This window comes from Mustela lutreola, chromosome 3 (assembly GCF_030435805.1).
Source record: "Mustela lutreola isolate mMusLut2 chromosome 3, mMusLut2.pri, whole genome shotgun sequence".
NCBI classification, from domain to species: Eukaryota; Metazoa; Chordata; class Mammalia; order Carnivora; family Mustelidae; genus Mustela; species Mustela lutreola.
The window spans coordinates 40,011,340-40,033,534 of record NC_081292.1 but is presented as its reverse complement, the minus strand read 5'-3'; the positions used below and the strand labels follow the sequence as shown (position 1 = coordinate 40,033,534).

General features: G+C 44.1%; 1 protein-coding gene across 1 annotated transcript in view; it reads left to right on the top strand.

The window, feature by feature from the left end:
* SDC2 (syndecan 2) overlaps positions 1 to 21,955 on the top strand; it is a 102,580-nt gene extending 80,625 nt beyond the window's left edge. Inside the window, 4 exon segments of the mRNA XM_059165971.1 lie at positions 8,382 to 8,493; positions 14,644 to 14,777; positions 19,624 to 19,759; positions 20,671 to 21,955. Of these exon segments, the coding sequence (XP_059021954.1) occupies positions 8,382 to 8,493; positions 14,644 to 14,777; positions 19,624 to 19,759; positions 20,671 to 20,834 (546 nt within the window). The 3' untranslated portion in view covers positions 20,835 to 21,955.
* Positions 21,956 to 22,195: the final 240 nt, after the last annotated feature.

Sequence of the window (22,195 nt, the reverse complement as noted above, 5' to 3'; positions counted from 1 at the left end):
GAAGTCCCAGGCATTGCTTTAATGTACGTTGCTTTGCACAGTCGTATTTTTGTTGCCAACAAATATAATTCAGGACAAAGGTTCTTCCCTTCTCTCTCTGGATTAGGAATCTGAACCTTTTACCACAGACAGAAGTAAGAACTGTTAGTGTGTGAATTAAAATAAAAACTTAAAAAAAAAAAATCCGTGTGTCCTGCTTCCCTCTGCCCTCCCCCCAACTTGACTTCCACGTTGCCCAAGAGGAAGACTGGTTTTTGTTTAGCATTAGCAATAAACCAATTTCAGGAAGAGTATTTCTTAAAAGACATATTGATTGAATTTTGTAATTCGAATGTTTCAAAATCCAAAAGCTAGGAAATCAACCCGCTGTGAACCACTTTTAGGTTTTTTTGTTCTTTTGCCTTTTTTTTTTTTTTTTTTAACAAAGAGGAGCGTTTCTACCATTAAGTACAACTTAACTCAGTGTTGTTTTTTAAATGCTCTTCAGCCATTTAAATGTTCTCCAAAGACTAACACTGTCTCTGGCTCATTGGAGGCATCCTTAATGAGTTGGCACTTTCTTCTAAGGTCAACACTTATCTTTATGGCTTCTCCTTGCAGTAGAGGCAGAATTGCAGGTTGTCTTTTTTTTTTTTTTTTTTTTTAAGATTTTATTTATTAGAGAGACGGAGAGAGAGCACAAGCAGGCAGGGAGGAGAGAGAGAAGCAGGCTCCCCTCTGAGCAGGAAGCCCGATGCAGGGCTCGATCCCAGGACCCCGGGATCATGCCCCGAGCTGAAGGCAGCCACTTAACCGACAGAGCCACCCAGGCTCCTCGTTGCTGGTTGTCTTTTTAAAGAGATCAGATACGACACTGATCTGGTTTTCCCAGATGTGAGGTGACCAGGTAACTTCATTAGACAGGATGGTTCTTTCCTTTCCCCAAATGGCTTTAAGCTTGGGTTCAGCCTTTCAGGGAAATGTGACCTCTTCCACTCTTTGTTGTACCTTTATCCTGTGCTGGCTCGTGGAGCACAGTGCTAGGTCTGATAGAGGATGCAGGAAAATATCAGCCCCGTCCTGATTCTTGGACCTCTTCAAGGAATGTGCATTCTGAGTGGTAAGATAAGATTCCCCCTCTGTATCCCAACAGGAAAACCCCACCTGAGTGTTAATTACAAATGAGTGGTTCAAACTTGAAGAACTGTAGGAATTCCCTCATTTGCTGTGCCTCAGTTTGTTGCAAAAGGTTCACAGAACAAATTGGATTTCTCTATAGACTCGCCTGTAATTTTACATTAAAAAAGAATTTTTTTTTAAAGATTTTTTATTTACTTTTTGACAGATCACAAGTAGGCAGAGGCAGGCAGATAGAGAGGAGGAAGCAGGCTCCTTGCTGAGCAGAGAGCCCAATGCAGGGCAGGGCTCTATCCCAGGTCCCTGGGATTATGACCCGAGCTGAAGACAGAGGCTTTAACCCACAGAGCCACCCAGGTGCTCCCCCAATTTTTTTTTTTTAATTTGCCATTTTTATAGGCAGCCCTGACTAGTCCTTCTCCCTCATGCTTCGTACCTACATGCGATTCTTCCTTCATGAAACTGAATGTTTTTTTTTTTTTTTCAGAATTTGGATTTATTTTTCCCAATATGTGCAAATAGATAATTTAGAGGCATACCTTGTTTCATTTTGCTTTTTGCAGGTATTGTGTTTTGGTTCTTGTTTGTTTGTTTTTTTAACAAATTGAAGGTTTGCCCCAACCCTGCATCAAGCAAGTTTGTCAGCGTCATTTTTTCTCCAACAGCATTTGCTCACTTGGTGTTCCTGTCACATTTTGGTAATTCTTGGAGTCTTTCATACTTTCCATTATTATACTTGTTACGGTGATCAGTGATTACAACTCACTGAAAGCTTGCATGCTGATTAGCATTTTTTAGCAATGTTTTATAATTAAGTTACGTAGATTGGTTTTTTTGGATATAATGCTATTGCCACTTAAACCAAACCTGCCATATTTCTGAGGCATGCCTGTAAATCCATTGCCCACTTTATGGAAGGTACCCTAAAGTGTTTCTTCAAAGGCTTTAGGGGTTCCTGGGTGGCTCAGTTAAGCGTCTGACTCTTGATTTCAGATCAGGTTATGATCTCAGGGTCCTGAGAAGTAGCCACACATTGGGCTCCCCACTCAGTGGGGAGTCTGATTCTCTCCCTCTCTGCCCCTCTCCCGACTTGTGCACTCAAGCAGGTGCCCGCTCTCTCTCTCTCTCTCTCAAATCTTTAAAAAAGAAAAAATAAAACACTTTTAGCTTTCTTAAGTAAAGAATTTATCAATTTTCTTTCACGTGTGACCTCACCTTTGACCTTGGCTTTTGTATGTATTTTATACAGGATGTTAGAGTAAGCCTGGGATTGTGATAAGGTACCAGGTAGTTGGCTGTAAACAAACCCTTAAAATACATGCTTGTAAATACAACAGTGTTTGCTTATAAGCTTACATAACCAGCAAAGGTCGCGTATTCAAGGACAACAGTATCTTTTTCCAACAATAAACATAGGGCCCTTTTCTTCTGTTACCTCTTTGGTTGGGATGGGATAGTTGGTAGAGAGGAAGGTATTACAGAAAGGAGTGGCCGTTGATACTCATGACTCCAGGCATCCTTCATATGGGGAATTTAGCGGACATGAGGCAGAGAAGGAACTTTTAAGCTAGAACTCTGACTCTTAACGTAGATTTTTTTCCTATCTAGGATGCCAAGAATGCTAATTTTGAAAGATGTTAAATAGGTATCCTGGAGGGAGAATTTCCATGGCCAGAGTTTGTAAGTGCTGGATCCAGCAGGTCAGTGTGACTCTATTGCAGTTCTTCTGGGGACCTTTATGATGATGAGGTGTGAATCACAGAAAGAGCAGGCAGGGAAGTAGTCACAGCGTGGCCAGCACTCTCAATGAGCATACACTTTGAAGTTCAGACTTCAATATGAATTCTGCTCCCCACTTCTGATCTGTATGTTTTTTGGGCAAACCTCAGTTCCTTGGTCTGCATTGGAGATTGCTGAGATGACTACATGTGCCAGTGCTTATAAAACACTTAGCACAAAATGCCTGGCACATAATAAACACTTAACAGTTAGCTACAACTAATCCTTTGGAACCCCAGGCTGAATGGCTCTGATATCTTCATGTTCTGGGGAATTACATTGTAACAGAAAGAGCCTAGAATTAAGTGTCCAGAGTCCTGGGCTCAAGTTTGAGCACCAACCCAACAGGATGATTTTAAATGTTTTGCTCTGTTTCTTTACTTTTGAAATAAGGGATCTTGATGGCTGTCATGTCCAGTCAAGCTTTAAGATTAATGTTCCTTTGGGCTTTACCTAAGCCAGAATTGTCAAGTTCATCTGAAGGACACATGTGTCATCTCTGAATGACTATATGGGTGGAAATTTTAGGTAATTATTATTTATTTGTAGTGTATGTTAGCTAGTAACAAGATAGTTTACTAAGTCATCTCTGGAAAGATAAGCTAAAATTATAGCCAATTTGACTGACACTTTGTAATCACCATAAAAATTAATATACATTTCAGTCTAAATCAGGATTAGATGTGCCTTTATCCTAAAACTAAGAGCATCGTGTAGGTGTTTGTCTTCTAGGATGTGGTCCAGAATGTAATACTAGGCCACATGAATATTTATTTTTATATCCAAAGGGTGATTTTCTGAAGGTCAGTTGCAGGGATATCTGGTGTCCATAAATAGTTAGATTTTCTACTTTCTGACTTTGTTATTAACCTAAGTTGAAAGCGTAAAGTGAATTTAACACCTGCTGCTTTGAGCTTTAATTATCTTGACCACTGTTTATCGCTTGCACTAGTTTAAGGCAGTCAGAGGACATTCATCTAGTAGATAAGGCAGTGTATCTTTCAAGGAAGACCTCGGATTCCTAAATAACTGATTACCACACTGACAGTTTGAAACAATATTTGTTTGAGGTTTACTTTTTCTACGGACTATGTAGGTTTGTACAGTTGCTGTCTCACAGACAGACAGGTTGGGGATGGCACTAAAGCCAAGATCGGTGCATGGGTCTTTTATACTGTTACACTGAATTAACGTTCCTCTCTTCATTTATATTACAGATACCATAAGAGTTTGTTCTAAATCATTCTTTCAAAATACTGGTTTTTATCATCCTCAAGTATGTAAAGCCTGGGTCACCATTGCTTGCCTCAATTTTCCATTCTGAAAGGAGTTTATTTCCATGCAGAGGTCTTACATAAAGGAAATTGGTGTGACCAGGTCCCTTGAGTTTGTCGTGGAGACTGGGGTTTGGGTAGAGGAAATGGCAGCAGCCGACACCGGAAGTGCCGGTGAGACCTTCGCGTGAAAGCACTTTCAAAGCTGAGGACTTTTAATTTCATCCTGTAGTTGACAGAGAACCAACAGTAGGTTTTTAGCTGAGGTGATATATGGTGGCATTTAAGAAGTATGGTCTCAAACTTAAAGACTTAGCCGGTGGCCAAGTAAGGAGACCTTGGGAATTCACGGTCCAGGCCCAACATGGTGTGGTTGCTGCAGTTTGGGGGCTCGGGAAGGAGGGGAGCAGTTAGGGTAGAAGCAGGTATGTATCTTGCCTGCCTTGAGGCATTGTGGGATACCAGACTGAGGCAGTGGTGCGTTCTCTGGGAAGAACTGCCGCCTCCTCGGAGGCAATTAATTTAGTGCTTTCCAGGTCCTGTGGCTGAAGGTGGTGTGAAGCGTCCGCCTTTACCTTGGTTTGCAGGAGATTTTCCTCCTCGCTATACCTAATAGCTTTCCACAACTTCCCTCTGCTCTCCTGGATTCACATCTTGCATCAGCCAAGGGGGACAAGGTCTGAAAAACCAGCTCTATTTTCCTTCCAGCTCGTACTCAGCCCTGTTAGCTAACAGTATTGGCACAGCCTCACAGAAAGGGTCGTCCCAAATTCAACAACATCGTTATGAAATCCTCTAGTTGGGCTGCTGCTCAAGGCTGCCGGGCTGTGCCTGTGAATGTTCTCCCCATTCCCTCAGTCCATTGGCTGTGTCTCATTGAGCAAGAGGGTGCTCAGAGTGTGTCCTGGGGTTTTCTGCTTAGCGAGGCAGGTCACACTCGGCTAGGTGTAAAAGCAGGAGTCTTGAGTCACCCCTCTCCATGGCTTTCGTATCTTGCCCCAGGGGAGTGTGTGTGCATAATCCATTTCTCTCTCCAGGCATGGCGAGTGCAGAAATTCAGCCCAGAATGTGGTACCCCCACCAAAGGCATTTGTCATATTTGGAAAGGCCTTTTTTTATTTAAAGGAAAGACAGTGGAGGTATTCTTTGAGCATTGTCTGCTGCAGGGTGAAAAAGGGCCCAGCTTGTTACGATATTAGACTCTGTGGAAGGATTTTGGTAATTCCTCCTCTGTGCTGGGTGCCCCTGACGTCAGAGCAGGAGATAACTGTGGGTTTGATGTAACAATTATTTGCATGACACTGGAGGATGGAGGAGCCAGGTACCTCTAGTCGCCCTCGAACCCATGAAACTTCCTGTCCGCACCACAGCCATGCTGGAGCCCGGTAGACCCTGAGTGGCTGAGGGCAAGCCAGTGTTTCCCGACACACCCACGCTTCCTTCCTGAGTCCTGTAGCTGCTTAGACCGGGCAGCTTTGTCAGAGGGTTGTCCTGTGGAAGTCCGTTGCTTGTCACACCTACCCAGTGTGGTTGGACTTTGCGGTGGCCAGAATTCCCTGGGAGACGTGTTTGGCCCCTCTGCCTGTCTGTCATGACAGATGTGTCAGAACCGAGAACGAACTCACCTAATGAAAAGAAATTCAGTTTACCCATAGGGATTAAAATATCTTCGTGTTACCATGCCACCTCCAACGTCTTGGACAGAGCCAAGAGGAAAATGAAATCAATGTTAAGAAAAGACAAATAGGTTTCTCATATGTTAAAAGATGCATTGACTTACGTCTTAGACTCTAGGTTATTTAAGATGATGCGATGCAATGCGTAGGGGAAGTTTGGGGCAGACCATCTCCCAGGCTTAGAATGGAGAGATCTTAACTGGAGGAATCCTGGAGGTCCCCTGCCATGTGCTGACTCTGAAACCCAAGTCAAAGGCCTGTTTGTTTTAGGCAATCTCAATCAGTTGACAAATATTTATTGAGTAGCCATGCACTTTGAGAGAGGCAGGGAGCATGCTAGGTCATTGAAGACTGGCCTTAAGCAAGTTGTACCCAGCTGAGGGGCAAGAGAAAATACACATGAAATGATGAGAAATAACAGTAGGTATTTAGGGCTTAAACTGTTCATGTGCTATAAAGTCCAAAATCGCAGTGTACAACTACAGGACCTCCAGGGACTGGGGACGTCAGAGCCTATTTCCTAGGTAGGAATTGAGAGCAAGAATGAGACGGTCCCCCAGATGACTGTCATGGGACAGAGTTTAACATAAGCAGGACTGATAGTGCATTCCAGTGCTAGCCCCAACGGCCCAAACAGCATTTACTAAGCACCTACTATATATATACACTAAGTACTGTGATTGCAGGGAGCAGGGGTGGATTAGAGGGGAGGTACAGTCCTTGCCCTCAGAGCGGCAGGGAGTTGGCGAGGGGTCAGATAAGTTTACTGTTGAGCTGCGGAACCATCCTGATGTGGTTCACGAGCTTTGGGACTTACTGCCTGGAAGGGTGACGATAACCTTGGAAACCCATGTGATGCAGGATGGCCTCCGATCGCAGAGGTCAGCTCTGACCATTCTAGCAGAAAACTGCCACCAGGCTCTTGGCTCAGGGTGGTCCCTCGATGCCTGCCAGCCACTGGAGAACCAGCCCTAAGGATCTCTGTGCTCAACGTGCTAGTGAAGCTCACACAAAGGAAGCTTCCGTGCTTTTCTGCCGGTTGGCACCGAGGCCCTGTGGAGAACACAGGCTCAGGTTTATGTGGCTTCGCTTCTCTAAGCAGCTGCTGAAACCTGAGAGAATAAAGGAGGGCTGTGGGGGAGAGCTGGACCCGTCTGTCTTCCTAGGAAGGTTCCAGTCAGGGCGACCGCTGGAACAAGAGAGTTTTATTTTCAGAGGAAATCTAATGAGAGCCAATGTAGTAAGGGAGACTTTTTATAATTCATCTTAGGAGCAAACATTCAGTTTTATTAATATTTAAAAATAGGACAATAATGAGTGTTGCCTGTTTTTGAGCGCAAATGTTTAGAATCTGACTGTCTGCTTTGTTTCTGGGTTTTCCTGAGATACTGGTGGGGAAAATACCAATTTACTAAAACCAGTTTTAAAAAAAAAATGAGGGGCGCCTGGGTGGCTCAGTGGTTTAAGCCTCTGCCTTCTCAGGTCATCATGATCCTGAAATCGAGCCCCGCATCAGGCTCTCTGCTCGGCAGGGACCTGCTTCCCTCTCTCTCTCTACCTGCCTCTCTGCCTGCTTGGGATCACTCTCTGTCAAATAAATAAATAAATAAAATCGTTTTAAAAAAAAAAAATGATATGTCTACTCTGCTTTCCATTCATGTGAGTTACTCTTCTGGCCAGGATGAGGTTGAATTTTAATACAAAAACGCTTATTGAAGAGCTCAGAAGCTGTAAAGCTGGCCTACTTTGAGAATGATCCCTCTTCATATGAAGTGTGTGATTTGCTGGTTCCAAGTGCCAGTAATATAAAAAGAATGTGCTCATGTGGCTTTATCTGCATTTGTCATTAAGGCTCTGCTAAGCCAGTGAACCCTAGACATGGGCTCCGGGAGGGCTTTGGCTCTTGTCAGAGGAGCCCCCTGGGGACTGCTGCCTGCAGGGTGCCCTCCCGCCTGGCGTCTGCACGGTCCAGGCTCCCGGGACTCCTGGGGAGCTCTTGGCCACAGTGACAAAGCCCTGAGGATGGCCAGGCCTGCAGACGTTTGGTGGGCCTTGATGGCTCCCTGGGTGATTTGGCCTGAGTGGGGATAATACTGTTGTATTCATCCCCAAGAAAGTCTTAAATAATCTGGGTGTTTGGTAGTTCTCCAGCAAGGGAGCCCCACAGTGACCTTGTGACAGAGAGAATGCCTGAGCTGGCTTTATAACTAGCATTGGGACCACTGAAACTCAGACAGGTTTAGTGGAATATAATGAAATAAGCCCCTGATAGGTGCTTAGGTCTCTGAGCTGTTTCTTTCTCCTGGATTAGGCTATGGAAGCTTCCCTTGGGGGCGAGAGGTTTGCCTGTGGTCAGCCGGGGACTTGGTCTGCGTTATCAGGATGTCCTCAGGAAGCGGAGGGGCCGGAAATGTGGGTTCGGAGGGCTGGAGGAGACAAGGGGTAGCCACTGTGGCGTAAACCTGAACGGTAAGCTTAAAACGAGCGTGTTTCTGGATCTCTCACCATCCTGAATCCCTTCTCGTTCTTTTCTCAGAGAGCAGAGCTGACCTCTGATAAAGACATGTACCTCGACAACAGCTCCGTCGAAGACGCTTCGGGAGTTTATCCTATCGATGATGACGACTATGCTTCTGCATCAGGTTCAGGTAAGGCCGGCTCCTGCCGGGAGCGCTTCTGTTCTTCATGCTGGCGTGTGCGCGTGCTCATGCACACACACACACACGCACACATACACACGCGCACACGCACACGCACACGCACTCCTGGGGCTTATTTCAAGGAGACAGGCAGGATGCATGGTGGGTAAGGACACACCTTGGGAGCCAGAATGCCTGGATATATTCTAGTATTCTAGCGTCCGTCACTGAAGCTGTGAGGTCTCGGGACTGTGCTGGACTTGGCTGAGTCTCCGTTTCTGCCTTCATACAATGGAAAGTAGGGATAGTCTCTGTCATCTAGGTTGTTGCGAGGCTCAAAGGGGTTAACACCTCTTGAGCTCTTAGAGTTTGGTGCTTGGCAGGTAGTCCTTTTCCTGTTAACATTAGTTTTAATTTTATTACGAAGGCTTTCAGAGCGATAAAAGTGGAAAGCCACCCTTAAAGAAATCCCTCAGACATGAGTTTCTTGAAGGCACCAACCCAGTGTTCCCAGAGTATGCGTGAAACCAAAAAGAGTTGTGCTGGCTTACTCAAGAGGAGGAGGGAGAATGTATCAGCCCAGCAAAATGAGGATACAGTGATATCCTTGTTCCCCTAGTATATCTGTAATCTATGACCTCAGTAATGCTGGATGACAAAACACTCCAAAATGTACCAGCTAAAAACAACAGCTGTTCGTTAGCTTATTATTCTGAGGATGGCAGCCTAGGCTGGGCTAACTGGACCCACTTGCATGTTCATGGTCATCTGTAGGCTGGGTTTGCAGCTTTACTGATGTTGGTTGTGCTTTGTCCCAGCTCTGGGCAGACTTGGCTTTGGTGTGCATAGTCTCTTCCTCCTCTAGCGGCCAGCCATTTGTTGAAGGAAGGATGCAGAGATCATAAGAGAGCACATGGAAGTGTGCAAAGTCTCTTGCACACTAGGCTTAGAATTGGCACAGCAACCCTACCACACTTTATTAGTTAAGAGCAAGTCACAGGAAGCCCAGACTCCGAGTCTTCTTTAAGATTTTATGTATCCATTTGACAGAAGAGAGAGACAGGGAGAGGGAACACAAGCAGCGGGAGTGGGAGAGGGAAAGCAGGGAGCCCGATTCAGGGCTCCATCACAGGACCCTGGGATCATGATCTGAGCTGAAGGCAGATGCTTAACAACTAAGGCCTCCCAGGTGCCCCGCAGACTCTAAGTCTTGACGAAAGGATGTACAAACTCATGTTACCGAGGGATATGGACACAAGGTGGGGGAGTAAAGGATTCTGGCATTTCTGCAATCTACCACACGTGAAATATATCACCTGTACCAGGAATGCCCGCCCCCCCCCCCCCCCGCCAATAGGTGAAAAGGAAGAAAACCTTGTGCATATATTCAGCAAATAATCAAGTCAGAAATTTGAGGTCAGGAGTGTGCTAGGAAAGTCTTATCCAGGACCTTTCTTGCTTGGTTTTCACTGTAGATTCAACAGATGGTAAAAGTTATGCTGAACGTAGATGTCCGAAATCAGACTGGCCTGAGCTTCAGGATGACGCAGAGCAGACTGAAATCAGTTGTTGAGGTCTACCTGTATAGAAGTGAGTGTTTTAAATTGGAAACCAGCAAGTCTGAGAAAGACGAGAGAGGTAGTGGCTGACCTAGTAACAGTGAGCTTACGGTGCAATTCGAATGTAAAAATAGCCCTAGATATTCTTGGGGAAGTGATATATACCACACATGCAGAATAAGTGTGGAAAGAGTTGTTCTCCGTAGCCCACAACGCTATTAATATCTTTCACTCTTGGCACCTCTTTTTTTCCTTTAGCACCTCAAAAGTGCTTTGTAACTATCTTCAAAATGTCCCAAGAGATCATAAATATGGACCCCCTTTTCCTCCCCATTTCATAGATCTTAGAATCCAAGAGTTGTTAGATCTGCAGACATTGTCCAAGTCATTTTCCTGACTTCTGCCAGGATTGTCCTGAAGTTTAATAGAAAGAAAGCAGGTACATCATCTGGCTTCTCTGCCACTGGAGCAGGTGAAAGGACTTTGGAATGGGTCATTTGAAATCGAGAATACACTAATCAGATAGAGCTAAGCCTTCACTGAGATCCACATTGCTTTTGCCTTGGCTCCAGCTCTGGGCAGAGCATTGCAGCAAAGAAGTGCATCATTCTAGACTTTGGAGACCCCCTGGCACTGCTTAAAGATCTACTGATTCACAGCTTAACGGTAGTAGTTCTAGTTGTAACTGGAATTCGTAAAGCCTGTACTGTGTCTGTTGTTACACTTCAAATATCTCTATAAGGACAGATTGTTACCCTCTTCAGTCTTCACGTGGGAAAGCCCAAGACACGGAGAGATTGAGTAACTTGCCTCAGATCACACTATCGGAGAGTAATGGAGCTGGACTAAGGGCTGGGAAGTCAGACTCGAGAGTTCCTTTTTCCTCCTTTGTTGACCTGCCTCGTATGTCATAATAAGTTACTCTAGAATTAGGGCACCCTGTCTAGCTGATGCCCAGTCCCAGCTGGAAACTGGGATTCCTCGGGGTTTTGACTAGTGTGCCCTCTGTCCTCACTCCTATCTTAGCTATCTAATGGGAAAGCAAATGGACCGGAGGAAAATGGTCAGAGGCCTAGAGGATACTTCACAGGTGAGGAGATGGGCCATGATATTGGTGGACTCAAGAATGGACATTAATGAATATGAGCACTCCAGCCACTCATTGTATGCCAGACTTACACCATCTTCTTGGGACATAGGGAGGAAAAGGACTTTGGTCCCTGTCTTCAAGGGACCAAGAGACTGAGAGAAATGCAGAAATGAGAAAAAATAATTGCACCACAATGTCCTGAGTGACGTAATATGGAGAGTGCTGTACAACAAAAATTTGAGTCAAACATAGAGTTCTGGTTAAAAATGGTGGATGGAACACACGTACTTTCCAATGCCCAACTAAGCTGTCAATAAAGGAATTGGTCCTAAACTCACAAGGACACATAAAACAGGAGAGGAGACCAAAGCCATGATGTGTTGAAGGCTGGGAAGCAGATGGTCTTGTAATGGAGAGAGAGGGGATGATGTTGATTCTGGGCAAGATGGCGCCAGCAGCAATTTCCCAGTTGGAAACAGGCTCTGGGGTGGGATGTCTCAGGCCATGGGAAACAAGGAGAGCTTGCAAGTCAGGGATGATGGAGATATGATCCTGGGGGCTCCCAGGTCTCTGGTTTGGGCAGGGCGGCCATCTATTTGAATAAAGATGATAAATACAGTAGAAGAACTAGCCAAGGCAGATCGCTCCTCTGTCTCTGATGGAAGAAGGCTAGCTTGAGGGAATTGTCGACCTTACAAAAATCTCTTCTCTCTCACAACAGAGCCTCCTACTTTGGTGATTCGTATTTGTAACTGTTATGAACGAAGGGCGTCTTGAAAGCCCTTAATGGACAGTTTTTCATTTGGCATTGGCAAAAATCTTTTGTAAGGAAATGATTCATTGCAGGAACAAATCAAGCGTATTATGTGTAAGACTTTGATAGAAAATCAGGTGGGCCGATAGAAAAGAGCAGTGTTTCTGGAGCCGTCATTGTTAGTGATGTATTTACATACTGCTATTTTATGTGTACAGTGCTTTCTGATATCTGTCACATGCAGACGTCTAAGAGTGAGTTATCCCCATTTTACACCTGAAGACACTAAGACTTCCAACATTTCTCGCCCAAGGTCACACAGCTAAATATGTCGGAATCAGTGCTGGACTTGTTTTTAATGCCAAATCCTGTGTTTATTTCAAATATACCCTACCATTTCTTCTCTGAGGATGAGTGTACGTGCTCAAGTTAAAGGAGAGAGTTGATAGAATATTTTTAAAAATGTGACTTTAAACAGAAATAAAAGCAACACAGTCACAGCTCTTGCCCTGTTTCTAGCATGTTACCTCTTCTGCACTGCTTATTACGTTACCTGATTCTGTGAGGAATTCGGAGGTATTCATTACTCGTTCCTGTCTGAGGAAGCGGGTTAGTTTGAGGTAGAGAGTTTGAGTTGTTATACGTTTGACAAATGATCACTTAAAAAGAATGTTGTATTTGAATGTGAGAAATTCTCAGATGCTATTCTGGTGGTCAAAAGGCCAAAAGCAAAAAAGAGTGTCCAGGTGGCAGTTGGTGGTTAGTCACTGTTGAACAAATACTGGATCGGAGCCTGTATGTGCTGGGGAGTCTGTCAGGCACTCAGAGAGCAAACCAGAGCAAAACAGAGGCTTCAGAGAGGCCAGAGCCTTGCAGACCTTCCAGTCTCATTATGGGGGGGTCGTGTGGGGGAGATGACTACTTCATTCAGTAGCCTAGAAATAAATACATGATTACACATCTGTGGTAAATGTACTTCGGCTAAGAAAGCCATTTAACAGAGGACTCTGTAATATGGAAGGGAGAACAAACTGGGGAATGACCATTGTGCTGAAGTCTAGAGGTGAATGAGGAGTTGGTCAGATGAGGGCTTCCAACAGGCCATCAGGGAACAGGCGAGAGGGGAAAGTGATGCTCAAGGAAGCTAGAAAGTCAAACATAAGAGTTCTGGTTAAAAATGGTAGATGGAACACACATACTTTCCAATGCCCAACCAGGTCCAGCCAGGGCTGGACCATGCAGGGCTGGACCATGCAGGGCTGGACTGAGGCATTTTCTTTTCATCTCAGGAGCAGTGGGGTACCGTTGTAATGGTTTTAAACAGAAGGGTGATGGGGGTCACAGCTGGCCTGTGGGCAGAGGACTGAGAGGGAGCTCTTGGGAAGAAGGCAGGTCTGGTGGCTTATGGGTAGATCACAGTGGAGTGGATCAGACTGGTGGTTCTGGAACTGTGGAAAGGTGGTGGGATGAAGACCTATTAAAGTAAAATCCAAACTAAGGTGATCAGTTCAAGGTGAGGTAAGGAAGAAGTCAGGGTTGTGATTTATAAGACTGGAGGATTCCGTCCACTGCCAGGTAACAACAGGTCGACAACCGGGTTTGTGGGAGGATGGGGGTGAGGGGTGGGGGGCGGAGAGGAGATTGTGAGCTCTGTTTTGAACATTGAGAGGTGGACAAGCAGGCCAGTGGCGTATGTAGGTCTCCATTTCAGAGTGTTAATTAAGCTAATGTTATAAACTTTGGTTTCCTTTGTATTTAGATAGTAATTGAAGCCAGGAGTGTGAGGGAGGGAGAAAACCGCCTAGGGCAGAACCTTAAGGGACTCTGATATCTTGCATCCAGGTCTAAAGAGAATGAGCTGAAGGCAGAGGCTTGAACCACTGGATCAAGTCCCGCATCGGGCTCTCTGCTGAGCAGGGAGCCTGCCTCCTTCCCCCTCTTTCTCTCTTTTCTCTCTGCCTACTTGTGATCTCTGTCTGTCGAAAAATAGATAAATAAATCTTTAAAAAAAGAGAGAGAGAGAATGAGCCTGCAAAGGACACTTAGAAGAGTAGCCCAAGAGGTATAGGGGGAAACTGTGACGTCAAAGTTCTAGAAGTCCAAAGAACATATGAAGAAGGAGATGATCATTGACCGGTGTCCAGTGGTGCGAGGGGCGTCTCGTTAGAGGAGAGCCACTCTGGAAAACGGCTTTGGATATGGCAGCACAGAGGACGTCGGTGACCTTATTGACAAATGTCACCGATAGCATGATGACATGGGAAATCTGACTAGAAGGAGGCCAGCAGAGTGCATTGCTGGTGAGGAAGGGAGCTCTCGTGAGGATCCACCATGCCACTGGAAAAGTCTGGCTATAAAAGAGGGGAAAGAGAGGGCAAAGAATAAAGGGTCTGCTGCGGGAGAGTCTGCCTTTCTTATTGTTATGTCGTGTTTGAAAATGAGAAATGTAGCGTATTTCAGCATAGGAAAGGAAGAAATCTTGTGGGCAGGAGAGATTTGAACATGGAAGTAAAAGAAAGCTGCTTGAGAGCATTGGGGATGGTATTACAGAAAAACACCAGGCTGCCCGCAGATCACTCTGAAATCACCTTGTCGCAGTGGAAGCTGCGGGAAGGTTAGTGTGGGATCCTTGGGGAGTGGGTGGTTTGGAAGCACCTGACCCTGTCCGCGTCCACCCCACACAGCACTCTCTGCTCATAGAGAAACCTGTGTTGGGATTCCCGTGCTCCGCTCACCTTTGCCTGGTTTTTTCCCAGGAGCTGATGAGGATGTAGAGAGCCCAGAGCTGACAACATCCCGACCACTTCCAAAGACAGGGTTCACGAGTGCTGTTCCGAAAGTGGAAACCACGACACTGAAGATCCAGAACAAGATACCTGCTCAGACGAAGGTGTGTTTGTTTTGCATTGTGTTAGCAGGTTCTTGTAAATGATTTTTTAAATTGCCCAGAATGTTCCTTTTGGGATGCCCCATTTAAAGTGGTGTAAGGATGCATGGTCTTTTCATTATATTGCTGTGAATGGCTCTTCCTTACTCTGCATGATCGTTTTGACATTTACCCACCTACTAGTTCGTTGTTTTTGTTACAACCATACAATATGTAGCCTTTTGAGACTGGCTTCTTTCTCTGAGCAATACACATTTAAGGCTCCTCCATTTAAGGTTCCTCCGTGTCTCTTCCTAGCTTGGGAGGTCCTTCTTCCTACTGCTTTTATCATCCAGGCCTAGCTTATATGTGGGTATCTTTTATAGGATGCTCCTTCTAGGATGTTTTCTGCTTATTTGGGCTTCAGCCAAGAAAATTTGTTTTCATTTCATAAAGAATTTATTCTGAGTTTAAACCATTGTGAACTTTTATGTGTGCTAAAACGGGTTATGGAATGACACTCCCGGTACCTGTCTCATTATTTCTGAACGTCTCCCTTAGGCCTATCATCAGTGGCCTACAGACTTTGCCCTCTTTGAGTGATAATGATGCCTGTGGTTACATCCCAGTATATTCATTTTAAGAGCTGAGTTATTAAGAAATAAGCTCTTTGGGTTTAGAACACAGCAAAATTACTAGCTAGTGAAAACTGAGACAGGTAATTTTGGCTGTATAGTCATGATATTGTAATTAGTTGACTAGTCACTATTGGGTGAGCTATTGAAGTTGGAAAATGCAAATGAAAGTCTGAAGAAGGGGTGCCTGGGTGGTTCAGTCTGGCTCTTGATTTCAGCTCAAGATTTCAGGGTCCTGGGATCAAGGCCCGCGGCAGGCTCAGTGCTCATCATGGTGTCTGCTTGTCACTCTCCCTCTGTCCCTCCCCCTGCTCTGTGTGCTGTCCCTCATGCACACTCTCCCAGATAAATAAAATCTTTTTTAAAAAAATGTCTGAAGAAGGTCTAGGCTTTAAATCCTGCATCTGGTCAAATTTCTTATCTCTCTGAGCCATTCCTCATGGGTCCTTGAGAGGATTAATTGTGGGTGCATAGAGCATGTCACCTGAGACCCAGTAAGCTGTAGAGACCGAGGCAGTTCACCAAACGAGTACATATAACTGCAGTAGTAGGCTTTGTTGATGGTCCCAGGGTAGCAGGCTGGTTACGAAAACCCAGAAACACAAGTGTCCACTTTGAGAACTCACTCATCCTTTGGTTGGAAGTGAGACACTGCCAGGTTTTCATAGGAGAGAGGGCATGGAAGGCCATCTCCTGTCGATAGCGACGTGTCTTCTCTGGAGGAAGAGGTGCCCCCCCCGAAAGGGTAGGAACACATGGGGGCCATCGCACGCTTTCATTTTCCTCCCTTTGTCAGAGGGCACTGGTTTTCCCTCCCAGCCCCAGTGTACCCCCAGGACCTGTGAACAGGAGTGTGAGGGACAGAGCTACATATGTTTCCACAGAAGGGAAGGAGCCATGCTCTGTCCTCTGTAGCTTGGAGTGTGCTCTCCAGGGTTAATAAGATGGGCCAGTTCCTGTTGGTGGCAGACGAACTTCCGGGCCAGGTCATAGGGGAAAAGGAGAAGCCCTTTGAACCCTGAGGCAGATGTACCTCACATGTTCTGGCTCCACTCATGGTAGCTGCTCCATAAACATGTGAAGTTGAATGAATGAAAGAAGGATAAGAGAAGGGGAGAAATGAGAAGTAATGGGTGTGATTGATGGTTGGATGGGGAGAGGGTCCTCAAAATTGTGCGGCAGTTATCCAGTGTGGCCATTGAAGGACGCATTTGGTATTACCACAGTTTTGTTTGACCACTTGTGACTGAATCTCTTGAAGTCAGTGACTGTCAGGATCCAGTAGCTTGAGGCAGGAAACTCCATTTTGGCTTTCAGGGGTCAAGAGTTACATCCTAAGCAAAACCTAATGTGACAGTAGTGTTCTGGTCAGTTGACAGGAGTGGATTGAAAATGGATTTAAATTTTTAAAAATTGGCTTTAAGGAAGTAATTGTGTGAGATCTAGATAAAGAAGATAGATGTTTGGCAGATGAGCTGAGAAATTCAGAATCCCCAAACATTTTAACACATATTTATCTGCCTAGTATCATTTGTATTCAACGGAGTCATCATTCATCTCTTCATGAGAGGTTTATTAAATGCTGCTCATTATGTGTCAAACATTATTCTAGGTACTGATAATGATAATATTGATAGTGAATATTATTAAGTGATTTCATTTTCTATCTTATAGTTACATGGCGGTACAACTAAATTAAACATTGCCTCTAGGATGCCATTAACATAGACTGCTTTCAAATGGGTCTGACAGAGGCATCAGTGTCACTGTCACAGATATTCTGTCTAGTTTGTTGTAAATTTATGTGACAGAAATAAAAAGAACACAGTTGTTTGTTGAAGCAGAGCATTGCTTGCAGTCTTTGACTTCTCATACATTTCCACAGCATCAAAAACACCAGACATGGATGTGACAGATCTTTAATTGACTTCGTTTAATCATCTATGGTGCCTTTTTATAATTTCATCTTGCACATACATACAAGAGCTAAGGTATTTCAGATTCGCTCTGTACTGTAGAAATAATTCTTCTTGGTCAAACCCTTGCTTCTGTACAATAAAGTGTTTCAGTGTAAAGAACGAATGTTGCATCCAGAGCACCTGGAAGCTTGTGCACGGATGGAATATCCCTATTCGTGCATGGTGACCCCAGCTTGTGGAGACTGCCTGTCCCCATACCCACAGACACCCAAAATGCAGAAGCAAAGTCAGAGGGAATTGTGTCAAGTCTCACAAATGATTATAGAGACTCAGAAAATCTGAGGGGATTCATGGGATTCATCATAGTAATGGGACACAAAGATGTGGCTAAGTTAAACTCAGTCTCTCATATCACAGTAGCTGCTATATCCATCTTCGTCACCACAAGAACTCCTTTACCCTTTTCCCTAGTGATAAGCCTGAATAGCCACCTGGTTGAGTTTTTGCTTCCCTTTCCTAACTGCTGGGAGCAGTGCTACTGAGCAGTGAAAAGGATATTACGTGAGAACCTAGAGAATCCATCCGCTCAGCTCTTGAGCGGTCTGTCCTTCACCGTGCCAGTTAGTAACAAGTTTTCCATGGGAAGAATGAAGAAAATGCAGGCAAAATGCTGCCAGTGAGCTTCTCTTTTCTGCTGTATTTTGGTTCACAAAGACCTGGGAAGACCTTTCATGTTTTCTTGTTTCAGTAATGTAGATCGTAGTGAATGGGTGCATGCTGGGTGTGTGTTGTACAGCGGTGAAATAATTCTCTGCAGCCTGTGCTTTCTATAAGTCATGCCAGGTTGAGGTTTAAGGGTATAGGGTTTCTTGCAGTTTGGGGAAGCGTTGACAGACCTTCTTTATCCCACTTGATGATATGAATGCCATCTTCATTGGAAGCTTAGTGCTCTGTTCACTGAGGCAGGGACCCATGACCTAATATACTCCAGAATTCAGACAGAGCCACGTGGCCTGCCTGGTCTAGTTAGTGATCCTTCCTGGGAATACTTTCAGGCACTCCAGGAAGGTGAGGTCTTTTTATGTTTTTAACCCTCTAGGCTTGAGTATCACGCTGACATTTTGGATGAATCCTGGCCTCCAGAAAGCAATCACTTGGCCACAGCATAGAGTCCTAATGAAAATGGACTTAGGTGTTTAGAGAAAGACTAGTAGAGCTGATAAGGGTTATTGTCTACACTAATTATTGCCAAGGGAGTTGACAGTGTTTCCCTCAATAGTGTTGGTCAACAAGAACTTCAGCCTGACAGTTAAAGGTTGCTGTAAGAACATGGGTGTGATGTAATAAACACCTGAACTAGGCTGTGAAAATGGGAATCCAAGGAAGGCACTTTATTTGAGAGACTGGTGGAAGGCAAGTTGATAGGACTGTGACATGGCAAAACATACAATTTGAAATGTGCTCAAATAACTTTGGGGGTCCAAAAGAATAGCTGGTATGATTAATGGAAATAGAAAAGAAGGTTGATATTATTCAGTGATACAGCTAAGGGTTAGTGTCCTGCACACTGCTGGGTGTTTGGGGTTAATGCTGACTGGAGATGAGCTTCTGAGAGTTGCCATCTTGGATTTGTGCTTTAGAATTGTGGAAAACCCAAGAACCTCACAGTGCCCTTCGTTAAATGGAGGTAGGCACCAAGGTGCAGGAAAGTGGTATGACTTGGTCAGGATCACATGGGAGCTGCTTCTAGAGCCCAGACCCCTGACGTTCTGGTTCACTGAACTGAACTTACACTGAAGTTGTAAAAGTGAGTAGGTAGAGGGGAGCATTGCTGAGTAAGTCTGGAGGGCTACTGCACAGAGTTGGTTGTAGGAAGAGTCCTTGGAGAACACCTGGAGGGAGAGCCTGAAAGGAAGCTGTCGTCATCACAGTGCCCGGTGTAGCAAAGAGATGAAGGAATAAGGAGAATTGGGACCATGTTCTTGGGTTGGCACAGCCAGAGAGAGCTGGAACCTGAAATCAGAGGAGTGGTAAGAAAAGAGATCTTATAAAATGTCAACTAAAACAACCTAAACTTGTCATTTGGATTCTCTTGAACTCGCTAAGCGGCCATCTTGCCTCTACCTGTGATGGTGTTTTGCAGAACCATGGAGAGCATGGCTCTACCCCAGGACTCACCCGTTGGTATAAACATCATAGTTATTTCCCAAATTCATTGTTGGGAAAAAAAAAAAAAGTAAACCCTGGAAATGTACTTCTGTTTTCTCTTCTTTCTAGCACATTAAAAATGATCTTTATACTCTTTTCCCTTATCAGTCACCTGAAGAAATTGATAAGGAAAAAGTTCCTCTCTCTGACTCAGAAAGGAAAATGGACCCCGCTGAAGAGGATACAAATGTGTATACTGAGAAGCACTCAGACAATCTGTTTAAACGAACAGAAGTCCTGGCAGGTGAGTAGCCCAGTGGGGACCTGGTGGCAGGGTCCTTAAATAGGCCTATTTGGCTAAGTGATATTCAGAGGTGTAAGCCAGGCTTATTAAATGTCACCTTCTTGTGGAGAGCAGTCTGAGGGCCTGTCTCATTCTATAGGGAGAGACAAGAGTTAGGCAAATGTTCTTTTTTTTTTCCCTCTGCTTCCTCATCCTACCACTTGGTGTAAGAAGAGGAAAGTTTGGACTTGAATTGGTCCAGAACAACTGGGTATGGAGGAGATGGTAGGGTGTGAAGCTCAATCCGTCCAGTTCCAAGTTCTCCTGATACCAAAATAAACTTGAGAAGGAAAAGTCCTTTATAGGGGGAGGAGGGCAGTTGAGGCCAGTAAGACCCAAGGCATTAAGGATGCTGTCTCTAACTGTAACTTAGCTGATGAAAGCAGTCTCCATTTGATTTTAAAGGGGAAGATTTGTGCGATTTAAGAGCACTGAGTCCTTGAAAGGACAGTACCAAAGCCAAGACGAGAAAGGACATTTGCTTGCTTTTTTTTGCATTTACCCTTACAAAACATAAGTCATTTATATCCTGTTTTGTGCCTTCACTGAAAAAGCAACTAGAAGATTAGATATGAAGTGTGAGAAAACTGAAGAATTTTAAAGTATGGAATTAGTTGAGGCCCCAGTCAGATTTTTCTTATTGAGGCTTTTGGCTGATATGATTAATTCTAATCAAAGAAAGTATCGTCCCTTCTTGGGAGTGTCAGATTTGGGTAATTCACCTGGATGCCTCATCAAATCCACTTTTTCAGCATTTGGGGGTTTTTTGAGTAGAGCCTTTTAAAAAGTATAAATAGATTGGGCTTGACAAAGTTAATTTCTGCAACCCTTGAATCTCTCCTGAAAGTAATCTTCCTTTCGGCATGTTTCAGCGGTCATTGCTGGCGGAGTTATCGGCTTTCTCTTTGCGATTTTCCTTATCCTGCTGTTGGTGTATCGCATGAGAAAGAAGGATGAAGGAAGTTATGACCTTGGAGAACGCAAACCATCCAGTGCTGCTTATCAGAAGGCACCGACTAAGGAGTTTTACGCCTGAAACTCCCACTTAGTGTCTCTATTTATGAGATCACTGAACTTTTAAAAATAAAGCTTTTGCATAGAATAATGAAGATCTTTGTTTTTTGTTTTTTGTTTTTTGTTTTTTCCATTAAAGGGCCATTCTGGCACTTTAATGATAAAACCCCATTGTATTTAAAACTTTTCATGTATTTCTTTAGAACGACATAAAATTAAAACTTAACATCTGCAGTGTTCTGTGAATAGCAGTGGCAAAATATTATGTTATGAAAACGCTCTATGTTCATGGAATCGGTTTAAACTTTTATGGGCAGATACAAAATGATTGTTTTTATCCTCTGGTTCGAAGATGAAAGCTGTTTAATTTGTGTCCGCATGTCTCTGATGGACCTTACCAAGTTGGTCTTAACTTTGTTAATTTATCTGTTGTTCCCCTCTCTCCTCTACTCTTCCCCTCTTGTCCCCTTGAAAACAAAACAAAACTCTATGCCTTTTGTAGCTGTTACGGTGCAATTTGTCTTTGGATAATTCAGATAATGGTAATTTAGTGTATATGTGATTTTCCAAATATGTAAACTTTAACTTCCACTTTGTATAAATTTTTAAGTGTCAGACTCTCCATTTTACACTTGCTTTGTTTTTCATTACCTGTAGCTTCAGGCAGATTTGCAACAGCAAATTAATGTATAAAATCGGACGATTACCACAAAACTGTTCAGTCATAGCTATGTAATCACATCTTCTTTTGGGAGGATTTGATGTGAGTTAACTGACAAGCCTCAGCAAACCCAAAGATGCTAACAGTATTTTGAGAAGTTGCTGCAGATTCCTTTGGCCACTGTATTTGTTAATTTCTTGCAATTTGAAGGTACGAGTAGGGGTTTAAGGAGAAATCAGTTTTTGTTCTTAAAAATGCATTTAAGTTGTACACGTCTTTTTAAGCCTTTGAAGTGCCTATGATTCTATGTAACTTGTTGCAGACTGGTGTTAATGAGTATATATAACAGTTTAAAAAAAAAGTCGGTATTTTATAAGCACAGACAATTCTAATGGTAACTTTTGTAGTCTTATGAATAGACATCAGTTGTCATTTGGGAACATAAAAACTACTGAATAAATCATGTGGCCTAATATTGAAAATGTCACTGTTATAAATTTTGTACATTTTCGATCCAATGTACATCTCCCCTTTGCAAATGACCATCTGCTCTCGAGGATGATGGGGGTTTGATTTCTGAGCGTTCCGTAGTGTCTGTAAATCAAAACCAAAGAGCTCATCGATGAGGCTGTTTACCAGACTCCCTTCTGAACTGGCCAGAGAAAATCTGAATGTAGCCTCCTGCTTGTGTTTGGGTGTCGACATTGGAAGACTGCCAGGGA